This window comes from Dicentrarchus labrax, unplaced genomic scaffold (assembly GCF_905237075.1).
Source record: "Dicentrarchus labrax unplaced genomic scaffold, dlabrax2021, whole genome shotgun sequence".
Taxonomy (NCBI): domain Eukaryota; kingdom Metazoa; phylum Chordata; class Actinopteri; family Moronidae; genus Dicentrarchus; species Dicentrarchus labrax.
In genome coordinates this window covers 23,698,508-23,710,792 of record NW_026136715.1, presented here as the reverse complement: position 1 = coordinate 23,710,792, position 12,285 = coordinate 23,698,508, and the positions used below count along the sequence as shown (strand labels likewise).

At 38.5% G+C, this 12,285-nt stretch overlaps 1 protein-coding gene across 2 annotated transcripts; it reads left to right on the top strand.

The window, feature by feature from the left end:
• The first annotated feature begins 425 nt into the window (after positions 1–425).
• On the top strand, positions 426–11,827 carry LOC127378036 (protein-glutamine gamma-glutamyltransferase 5-like). Of its 2 annotated transcripts, none has more exons than XM_051426523.1 (15): positions 426–527; positions 1,383–1,577; positions 2,466–2,702; positions 2,801–2,919; positions 3,004–3,132; positions 3,336–3,513; positions 4,086–4,221; positions 4,480–4,583; positions 4,806–4,958; positions 5,226–5,255; positions 5,922–5,978; positions 7,189–7,401; positions 7,644–7,804; positions 8,495–8,634; positions 10,651–11,827. In XM_051426523.1, the coding sequence occupies exons 1-15, from the start codon at positions 491–493 to the stop codon at positions 10,805–10,807; spliced, it is 2,046 nt and encodes a 681-aa protein (XP_051282483.1). In that variant the 5' UTR covers positions 426–490; the 3' UTR covers positions 10,808–11,827. The 2 variants fall into 2 exon arrangements, with proteins under 2 accessions (XP_051282483.1, XP_051282482.1); XM_051426522.1 differs by having other exon boundaries at positions 4,806–5,072.
• Positions 11,828–12,285: the final 458 nt, after the last annotated feature.

Sequence of the window (12,285 nt, the reverse complement as noted above, 5' to 3'; positions counted from 1 at the left end):
TGACTCAATGGGTTTCAGTTGGTTGCAATCTGCAGTCTCACTGCTAGAATTTCAATTATATTCTCAGGTTGGCTTTGTAAAACATAACACAAAAAAATACAATACATAACAGTGTGTGCCAAAATAAAATAAAATAAATAATTAAGATAAAATAAATCACAAAGATACATGGAAAATATTGTTGTATTGTGTAAATTCACAGAAAAGCCTGAGTGTTTTAGAAGGAATTTAAAAGTTGAAACAGATTTATCTTGCCTACAGATGAATAATTGTCTCCTGGCTAACATTTATCACTGTGCACTCTCCTTGCTAGATAAACCAATAAATAAATAAAGGTTACAATTGGTGAGTTTGCCACTATTGACCACTGGGAGCAGAAAGTAGAATAAAAAGGGGGAAACAAAGAGGTAGAGTGAGATGTTTATCAGTGGGAAGGTGGAGCCTGCTTGTCATTCCTTAAGTCGCTTGTAACTCATCTGTCTGTCAGACCATGGACTGCTTTCAACAGACAATACACTTCAACTGTGGTGAGTTCACTCTGCGAGTCATGCTTAACTTAAAGCTTTCTCTTCTCCAGAGAAAGGTGTGTGCATGCTTTTGTGTTTACTTTTAGTATTGATGATTTCTTGATATTTTACATGTTCAGTCACTAATTTCTGGCTTGACGAGAAATTCTAACAAACTTTTAACCTATTCCAGATCAGATGAATCAGATGCAAGTATTATTTCAACATAAATTAAGTAGATAGCGTTAAAATGATTGCCTCTCTATCTGGATATTCTACTGAAGAATATATATATATTTCTTTTACTGTTTTGTTGAAACAGGTGTGTGTGTGTGTGTGTGTGTGTGTGTGTGTGTGTGTGTGTGTGTGTGTGTGTGTGTGTGTGTGTGTGTGTGTGTGAAGTAGTTCTATCACTGAGGTGCTAACATATTCACAAAGACAGACTGTACAGCTATGAATTTAAATGACATGGTTGCAAAGCAGGCAATGTAACAGAATGTGTCTGTGTGTGTGTGTGTGTGTGTGTGTGTGTGTGTGTGTGGATAGTAAAGGTATGTGACAGTGAGGCAGTACACTTTTTCAACTTGTGAACAACAATGTGAAAAGAAACAATTCAGCATAGTTAATAACTGTTACTTAGTTAGGTATGTTTCCTGGACTAAATATTCTATGGTATTTTGGTCTTTTGCAGTGAGAAATTCTATGATTCAACCAACACACACAGTGTCAAAATGGCCTTCATCTCCAAAACTCCCCTCTCCCCTGTTTCTCCTTACCCCTGCCTCTCTCCTTCCTTCACCATGGCCTTGTGTTATTTCCCCTCCAGTCTTGAGATCAATGTGGTTTTCACAGTACATACATCATCTGTTTTCCTAGGTGGTGAAAACGGCCTCTGCCAACTGAAGTTGGTCAACTTTGAGGCCGAAGAAAACCACACTTCCCATGAGACACTGGGGCTCAGCAAAAAGCACCTGGTGGTGCGACGAGGGAAACCATTCAGTGTCACTCTGCTGTTTTACAACAACTGGTGGAATGGTTACACTGAGAACCTGGTCCTGGAGGTTTCGCTAGGTATGGAAGATAGGATTCAGTCTGCTCACAGTTAATGCAAGACAGTGTAATTTATGAAAGAAAAAATAACAAAACTACATAAGCAATAAAAATCGAAAGCCTTACTTGGTCTGGTAGTAGCTTAGTTGCAAATCTTATTATGTATGGATATTACTGTATTACTGATATTAGAGTCTATTTGCTGACTATGACTCTTCTTTTACGTGCTTTTACTAGTTCAACATGGTAAAACTGGTAAATTTGCTTTTAAATAAGATGAGAAAATCAAGATCCATATCACGTTTGTCCATTGAAGATCCAGTGTGTATTTAATAGGATTGCTATTATTATTATTATTATTAACAATATTTGCAGAAATGGAAAATATAATATGCATAACTATGTTTTCATTAGTGTATAATCACCTGAAAATACTAGGGAGTTGCAATCTACAACCACACCACTAGATGCCACTAAATCATACACACCTGGACCTTTAAGTATGGAGCTGGAGCCATGATGTGGTTTACCCAGCTTCCCTGGCTCTTTCTAAAGTGAAAAGAAACACCTACCGATATTGTGTCAGATAGCTGTTTTTCCCTGCTTCCAATCTTTTATGCTGTTAGGCTAACTGTCCCCTGATGCCAGCTCTCTCTCAGCACACATACAGAAGAGTGGTATCAATCTATTTATCTCACATAAAAGAAGAGGGAAAGTAAAGGACAATACAGATACAGACAGGAGGGATTAAGAAATAAAGACTGAACTGACATATTAAGACAACATGGAAGAGAAAAGACAAGCAGGGCAGAAGAGGACTGGATAAAGGACAGGGAAGAAAAGACAGGATAGAATTAAAGAACATTTCCAGAAAACTTCTTTAAACTGCTGTTTTCTTCCCCCATACAGGCAATATGTCAGAGAAGATGCCAGTTCAGTTCTGTGACAAGCCATCCGACCCCCATTGCTGGTCAGCCAAAGTGTATCCACGCGACATGCATACCCAGTCAGTCACCATCAACATCTGCTCCCCTGTTCTATCTTCGGTGGGAGTGTATTGCCTCTGGGTCCACATACAGACTGCACAGAACAGACGGACGTACGCACTGGGAGATTTTGTGCTGCTCTGCAACCCTTGGCACAAAGGTGGGTCCATGTAGTAATGCTCCTTCCTGCTACTGGCTACTGCTTTTGCTGTTATCTTGTTATAGAAGTCATTCTACACCGCTGCCATTGCTTTTCAGATGATCCAGTGTACATACCGCTGGACGCCCATATAGAAGAGTACATCAAGAGTGACTATGGGTTGGTGTACATGGGCACCCCTCTAAACATTAGCGGGAAGCCCTGGTCGTTTGGTCAGGTATGTGACACTCAACAACATGCAACTGTCGTGAAACGATCATGTGTAATCACAGCCTTATTTGAAAATTTTTTTTGTGTTCAGTATGAGCCTGGGGTCCTAGAGGCATGTCTGAAGCTCCTGCAGGTCAGCCCAGAGCACCTCAGTGACAAACAGAATGACTACATTCAACGGGCAAACCCTGTCTACCTCAGCAGAGTGATCTGTGCTATGGTGAGAGACAACACTCACGAATACCGTATGGACGTGCGATAAATATGCAGAAACATACACATGCATTCCCCCTCATGACAAATCTGTTACTAATATATAGTATTATTATTAATAACATGGTGGGAATTTATCGAACAATTTCCTCTGCAACTTCACAGCAAAAGGTCAGTAACGTTTCTCTGTTTTCTCTCCTCCTGTCCAAGGTGAACTCTAATGATGACCTGGGTATTTTGGAGGGGAAGTGGCATGGGAACTACAAAGGTGGTATCAAACCTACAGACTGGAGTGGCAGCGCTGACATCCTTCACCGCTGGGTCTCGTCCAACTGCAAGCCGGTGCGCTATGGGCAGTGCTGGGTCTATGCATCTGTCCTCTGCACAGGTACTTCGAATGACTGGAACACAAGAATGTATTTATGCCAAAGTCAAGGGTGACATTTTTGAAGGACCAGTGAGTAGGATTTAGTGACATCTAGTGGTGTAGTTGTAGATTGCAAGTCCCTCTCTTCACACTGCCCTTCCAAGCACAATGGAGAAACTACGGTGGCTGCAAAACACGAAATGCGATGGTTAAATGTTGAATGTGAATATTTTATTCCCCACCTCCCTGTGTAATATTAATCTCATCCGTTTATGTTTGCTGACTTTGTTTGAATAATCTTGCTGACGGATTTATACCGTGTGTCACTACTAGCATATATTTTCTTTGTGAACAGTCATACAGACTGTTTTTGTGGCAAAAACTAATAAACCAAAACTAACTGCGCCAAATACCATTAGTTTGGTTTAGGATTTTTTTGTATTTTTGGTAAACTGACCTTTAAAATATCATCTTCATCACTATACTTAATTTGAGTTTTTTATGTTTTTATGAAGCATGCTTCTCAGGCCTAAACTTGTCATTACAGATTATTTCAAAAGTGTCATTGTGACTGACTATTCTTTTTTTTCCAGTGATGAGAGTGCTGGGGATTCCCTCTAGGGTGGTGACAGTTTTCAACGCAGCACATGACGGTGATGGCTCCGTGAAAATCGAAGAAATTTACTCGAGCACAGGGGAAAAGCTCAACCTTTCAAAGGACAGCATTTGGTTGGTGTCTCTTGCTCTTGTTTGGCTATCAGGATGATTTGACAGAATTTTTCTGTCTGCTTTACCATTAAGATAATTGTTGTTTTACATGAACTTATGAGTCCGGAGAGATTTCTGTGGGGTTGATGTCAACATATTTTTACCTGTGTGTGTCTGTCTTGCAAGTGCATTTGCCTGTGATCACGTACTGTATATGCATAGTAATTTTTTGAGACTGTGTATATGTGTGTGCATCAATACCTGTGTGTTCTCCTGCAGGAACTTCCATGTGTGGGTGGAGTGCTGGATGAGGAGGCCAGACCTGGGTCCAGGGTTTGATGGCTGGCAGGTAGTGGACCCGACCCCTCAAGAGAAGAGTGCAGGTGAGTCTCTGCCCCAAGTGGGTTTCAAAATGCTGCAGTAATTTATGCAAATTTCAATTTTCCAAACTTCATAAATGTAATTGTTTCAAATTTGGACAGAAAAACTGAATGTCACATGAGAGCCTCCTTCTTCAGCAAATGTAACAGAAAGAAAATAATGGATAATGTCACTCATTTGTGAAGGATAACTGTATGTAATAACAAACACATCATTCTCTGCAGGGAAATTCTGCTGTGGCCCTTGTCCAGTAGTTGCCATCCAGCAACGTTGCCTCCATGTCCCTTATGACTCCTCGTTTGTCTATGCCTCGGTGGATGCTGACATTATACGGCTGATTGTGCACGATGGACTGGTGGTGCAGAGGGTGGTAGACACTGAGTCGGTGGGACAGCTGATCTACACCAAGGGCATTGGCTCAGACAGACCAAATAATCTGACCCAGACGTATAAGAGCAAGACAAGTCAGACAGGGTCCTGTTTGTGGACAGGTCAGATACAATATTGTTTAAAAACCAGCACATTTGTGTAATGACCAGAGTCAGCTTTATGCAAATGCAATATGTATAGAAGTAGGCTGTTTTCTGTCTTTGTTTTCTACTTTAGTGATCAAGTTTTTGTCCCCATCTTCTGTCTTTTTTCAGAGGAGAAACAAGCAGTCTCAGCAAGTAAAGGTCAGTGGTTGTGTGACATAAAAACATACAGAACATAATCCACATGCAAATACTTTAAATTATTTTGAAACCCTGTGGGTCGCCAGAACTTCTGTGGAAACGTTTTTGTATGAGTTGGTCCCCATCACTCAGACATCAACTTGAACCACTCCTATATTTGACTGGACATGCACCTGTCCCGGTCTATTGCTTCCTCCTTAATTATCCACAGACCAGTTACTGAATAATTAATAGAGCATTTACATTAATAAAACAGCATGTCTTACTCCATTTTATGTGTATGAAACCTGATTTTTGGAATGAGCTCACAACATGTAGTCTGTCTAAGCCCAATGTTTGTTTTGTACCAAATTGGACATTTTATGTAACACTTTATTTGGATAGTCCGCTTACAGTTTATAGAGTATTTGTAACAATTGCTTTGTCTGTAGATGTTTAACAGATTATTACATATACCATACCCTAACCAATATGATTTTTGTTCCTACACCTAACCAAGCCTTTATTTGTGAAACAGCTCAATTGTTGAGTCTCAAATAATAGGCTGTTGAAATGTCAATTGTAAGCGGAACCAAATTATGCACTTTTCTTCTTCATTAAGTGTTGAACAATTTACTGTTTGATCCTGTTGCTTCTTTCATGACAAATTCTCTCCCACGTTTGCAGCATTGCTTACTTCCACACCTTTTGCTCTGCAGTCCAGTCCTCTGACACATAGAGCAGGTAAGCTTTTATTCTACTCATACTGTTACAAAATATTTCAAGTCACTGTATTTTCACAGTGCCACATGGTATATGTAGGTGTTTTCCACTGAAAAGTACTATCACTGTCACAGTTAAAGGCTCAGCTCCCGCTGCCGCCATATCTAATAAAAAAGGTATATGCTAATATATCAGGAACTTTGATTAAAGCATTCTACACTACAGTATACAACGATCCGCCATAGCATTGACACCATTGGCTGATGAAGTGAATAACTGGTTATCATGGCACCTGTCAGTGGGTGGGATATATTAGGCAGCAAGTGAACACTCACATCACAACGTCCACAAAGAAGCAGGAAAAATGGGCAGCATGAGGATTTATCCACAGTTCCCCATATAATAAACTCTGAACACTTTATTTTATATATTGACATTTCTGTCATTTCTGAATCATTATTATTTTGCATCAGCACTGACAGGTAGACTTCTATCAGAGCTTTAGCGAAGTTTATCATTTTTAGAATTCAGGTCTTTTCAGTTAAAGTTGAATTTTATTAGTCCAACCAAAGCAAGTTGTTTCAAGCCACAACTTTCCAATGTGTGGAAGTCCGGATGCATGATTGTACTGATTGTTAGGACCAGGAAAAATATAGCTTTATTGTAATAATTTAGTTGCAATTACTTTCTCTTTTTGTTTATTGTGTTTAGTTTTACCAACCAAAAATACTGAGCATCTTAATGTTCTCTAGCTTTAAATATGGTATTTTTATATGGTATATTTAATACTGAGATACAATGCAAGATTTGTTCCCTCACTGAAAAGTGAAAAGTACATTTTGACATTTTGATTTGATTCTTTTGCTTTTGCTTTTGCTTTACAATACTGTCCTTCATTTATTCTTCTATATCTGGTACTCTTGGAGGTGTAACAGGTGTGGCCTGCTGCTTCACAGCTTCACAGCTGTGGCTCTTAGCTGTTTGCACTTCACATTAACAACGCTTTCCAATTAAATTTCAAACTGGAATGGTTGTCTACAAACTTTTGGCCATGTTTGATTAAATACAAGAACTAACATGTTCAAGGACTTAAACTGCCATGTAAACATACACAGTTCACACCAACAGCTGAAGTTTATCTTTCGCCTGTAACAAATGCAACGTTTTCTTCATCACTTTATCCAGTAGTTATTGTCAACAATGTGTACAGTCCTCTCCTTTTCATCTCCAGAAAAAATGTTACCCGGTTTGGAGGTGTCCCTACACACAGAGAAGATACCATCAGTGGGTGACAACATCATCATGTGTGTGACGGTCACAAACTGTTCAAACACTGACAGGATCCTGATGGAGCACGTCAACGCTCAGCTGAAGGAGTACAACTGCAGCCCCCAGGAGAGCTTCTGGAGAACAAAGAAAGAAGTTCACATACAGCAGGGTAAAGGTGAGGAGTATGATTCACAGTGACTATTAATATGTACAGTTTCTCTTGCACTATTGGTGCAATACCTTATTTAGTAGTATTTAATTTTTTATTGCAATGTACTGTATTGGCCTGGTCACAATGTATATTAGTGTTTGTTCTGTAGAGGTTTCATTTATCAAACACTAAGGATTATTTGCAACTTCTATTTGAATATCTATATTTGAATATTAATTTTTCCACATCCTTTACATTCTGTGCAGTTTTGACACTCCACCACACCATCTCTCCCTCTGAGTATGAGTCGTACCTGGGAGCTGATGACATTGTGAACGTGGCAGTGGTGATAGAGGACTTGAGGACCAAAGAAAGATTCCTTGCTGCACAGGAGTTCAGCATAAGCTCACCACCGATATCCATAGAGGTATAGCCGCATCCAGCATCTTAACTCTTCAACTCATCAATAAATTATGTAGCATTGTCTTCTTTTCTTTTTCTTCTTCATCTTTGTTCACTTTCTGGTCTCTTTCATGGTGATTTTTTTTTTTGCTGCTGAGCTGATATGCCCATTTTGAGCAGACCATAGAAGTCCAGACTTCAGATGCTTGATAAGCAAAGATTGTCACATTATGTCACACCATATGTTGATATCTACTGCCCAGCCTACTAATGTTGGTGAAGCTAACAGACTTGAGGTATCTGCATACATAAATACATGTGCATTTTTATGGTAAATCATTTATATAGTACACTTAAATAAAAGCGGATCCAAGCAACTCTCTTGTGGAACACCACAATATATTTTTTTGCTGTCAGAAAAGGTTCCATTGAAAAATACTTGGTGTGTTCTGCCAAATAGGTAACTCTTCATCCAAACAGCAGCTATAGGTGAAAAAACTGATAATTTAATTAGAATACTATAGTCATTAACATCAAGTGCTGCATTAAAACCCAACAGCCCTATGTAGTCTTCTGTCATCCAAAACAATAGGTTTTCTATGAGCTTGGAGAATGAACGCTTCTACCTTCTCTTCCGTCAACAGTAATCTCTGAAAAAGTAATCTGTGCTGATTTGAAACAATTACTCACAATACCTCCATACATTTTTCCACAGATTGAAGGAGGGGACAGCATCCAGATGAAGGAGGAGCACACAGTGCACGTGTCCTTCATCAACACATTTAGCACAGCTCTGAATGGAGCTATGCTGACTGTAGAGGGGTTTGGCTTGTTACAAGACAAACAGAATGTCAGGTGAGTCTGTTTACAGTTGGAATTCAAAACATACAATAAATCATCATTCTCAAGTGATATTTCTGTTTGATGCCTGGATGTCACTACAAAAATTATCAGTCCCTCGGCCACATTCCATGTACATCTTCCTCTATGTTTGAGCCAGAGAGAAAAAATAGTGTGTGTGTGTGTGTGTGTGTGAGGAATGTGGTCTGGGAATGCTGTCAGGTATGTTTTTACAGCAGCATGAAACATAATGTTGTTACATTCAAATGTGGTCAAGTTACCACAGGTTTGTTACATATTCATGCAATGATCCCTCTTCTTTTTCTCTAATTTCCCCCAAACTAATAGCAAACTTTAATGATAGAAAAACAAAAAGCCTAAAATAAATAAATAAAACCCTATAATATAATAAAAGAGATTAAATTTAAATTTAAATGGCAACACAGTTCTGATTCATCTTTTGTTTTGCTGCCCTAGGCTGTGACATGCTTTTATTTGTTTTAATATTCAGTCTTAACCAATCAATGGGTAAACAGGTTCAATCTCCTTTACAGTATATATGTGTATACATATACATACTCCTTACTAAACCTAAGGAGAGTTGAAAGAGACATGCATTTTCTGTCTGTATCAGACGAGAATTATCTCATGGTCAAAATGATCAGCACTCATTCTAAGTTTAATTTAAGGAAGGATATCTTAAGTTTAGCTGTGTAATGTAATTTAAAGAAAATTAAAGAAATTAAATTAACCTTCCAACAAACTTTGAAGGCTGAGTTTTAATTATTTGGTTGCAATCTGCACTAAATCCTACCAACTGGTCGTTTAAATATTCCTGTTAAATTTAAAACAAAGCTAATCTAATAGACTCGACAAGAATGTCTTCTAATCTAATTGTGTTCATTGTCAAAGTTAGAAAATGTCATTTTTTCCCAACAAGTAAATATTGATTTGTTTTGGTCTGAGAGTGTGTTAGGTTCCTGATACTGTAGTCTTATTTTGGTAAAAAACTTGGTTCCTCCGTCTTTAAAAAGGCTGCAGTATAGAAGGAAGTGTTGGCTCAACCTCTTAAAACTAGACATTCTAGTTTTTCTGGGTTCTGATTCATCTGTGTTGACCAGTCTCAATGTGCAGACTCAGGCTCATTTATGTGTTTTGTGTCTGCTAATCTGTATCTCAGTATTGTCTGTTCAGCGCTAAATGGCATTAAAGCTTTATTTAAATGAGCCAAAAAACAACTCCTAACTAAACCTAAGGAGAGTTGAGAGAGCACTTTCTGTTTGTATCAGACAAGAACCACCTCATGGTCAAAGAATGATAAGCACTCGTTTTGCAGTGTAGTATCACTACAGTTTTCAGTATATGTCAACTATGTTCCATATTTGCATTATGTTGTTGGTTCCCTGTTGTTAAGAATTAATCCTCCACTCTTCCTCTGCTTCTTTTATGGCTTTAACTGAACAACCTTGGTCCATAAAAGTTTGAAAATGTTTAAATTTGTCTTTTTGCGGTTTGGTCCTATTTTACTCTTATTTCAGTCTCCTGGAGCCATGGTGGGTTTTTATTGGCACAGACAATGAAGCAAAAGTTCACCTCAGAGAGGAATAAGCTATGTAATTAGAGATAGAGATTTAGCAGAAACATCTAGTTAAGAGGTAATGCATCACCATGCTAAATACTGGAACAATTAAACTGCTTTGGCGTTGGCTTTTTTGGCAGTGGAGAAAGGGCAGAATGTGAGTTCTGGGAGCCAGAAAAATCTCTGTACCTGGCGATGATTTGTCGAATAATTGGTGGTATTAATCAACACTCACAACATACTCACACACACACATAGATATATAATGATGAGTTTGTGCTGTAGAACATCAAATATCTTCCTAATTGCCCCTTTTAGTCATCATCCAATAATATTACAAGCTATTACAGGCAATGGATCTCCAGACTGTTTCAGACTGCTCTGGAGTTATTCTGTGTGTCTTTGTGAGAGCTAAAATTTGAAAGAATTCAGTTCTTTCCTCTCTTTCCCAGACTGGATTTCCTGCAGCCAGGCGACAAAATAGAGAAGAAGGTGTCCATCATGGCCACTTCACCTGGCACTAAACTGCTGAAGGCCACTTTCTCGCACAGCAACAGCCCCAGCATTGTTTCCAGGAGCTTCCACAAAGTCTCTGTCATCACCAAATGACACTGAAGAGTCCGTCCTCCCAAAATCAACAGAAACAACTTTAACCCTTTAAGTGGTGTTAGCATGCATTCATTTTTTTTTGCACTTAGACATACAAAACAGAAATTATTTTCTTCTTTTATTCTCACAATATTGTATTTTGAGTATATACATTATGCACACAGAATCTTGAATTCTCTAAAATTCTAATAATTGAGAATGAAAACTGTCAGAAATCCACTTTGTTTGTGCGACCTCATGTGATCTATGATCAAAATGTTATCATAATGATCAGTCTTATCTTCTTATTCTTGCCAGTCAAGATTCTCACCATCCATTGGCCCATATTGTTTCATAGAATGCTTAGTCAGAAGCATCTGCCTGTCCTGTCAACACCCTCCGACGTGCCCGGTTGCTTTTGACTTCCAGCCAAAGATCAGTGGTCTGACATCTGTGATCTTGCTTTACAAGTCAAAGTTTCAGGAGTCAAGCCAGAGAAGTGTGTGTGCTGCACAATATACAAGAACTCCAGATTCATTCCTGATTAACTTTGAGAGAAAGATTTTAAAAAGAATGTTCAAAACTGAAGCAATAAAGGCAGACTTATTCTGACCTGGTAAGAATTGATTCAAAAACCCTGGATCCTATATTTCCCATAATGTAGCGCCATGGCATCTTTTGTTGCACCCTGTAGTAAATGACTGGTCTTTCAAACTCTGTGCCCCCAGTTTGCAACATAGACTTTCTGCTCAAATATTTTAGCATTTGAGGAACTGTCTTTATAAAGCTTCTCCTAAGTCACAGACAATATTATACAACTGTTTCACAGGCACCACGTGATTTGTAAATCGATTTTATCATGTAAAATTGGTGGATTTCCTCTTTACAGCTCAAGCTGGACTGTGTTGCATTGCTGTAATGCAGCAACACCACTAGGTGGCAGCATTGGAGTATCCACCTGTATGTCTGTGTGTGACGTCTTCTCTGAAAATCACTTTAATTACTGAGACCAAGAAAATAAAAACACATTTTTATACTTCAGTATTTCTTCTGTGGTTCTTTTCATCACTTTTCATTTGGCACTGCCTGTGTCATGTGACCATAATGTGGAAACTAGAGGTTTAGTCTCAGCCCCTATAAAAGAGTTAAGCTTTTCCTCCCATGCAGTGGCAAATTAAGTGTACATGTATTCCTTCTGACCTGTTTTTAACTGCATCTGCTGTCAGAGAAACTAGGATACTGAGGGGATAAAGTGAAATAATAAATAAAAAATAGCATATAAATTTAGTTTATTTACTCAAGAATTGTGCACAGTACCACATTCTCTTATACTAAGAATCAGTGGCTTTATGCATTATTTATGTCAAGATACAGATCTCCTGTGATTTGTCAAATGAGCACAATGTCTTGAATGAATTAAGCGTAAATACAAAGGTTTTATTAATTTCTAGTGTCAGGACTTATTAACATGAGTTCTTCTGACTTGAAATGATGAGTTG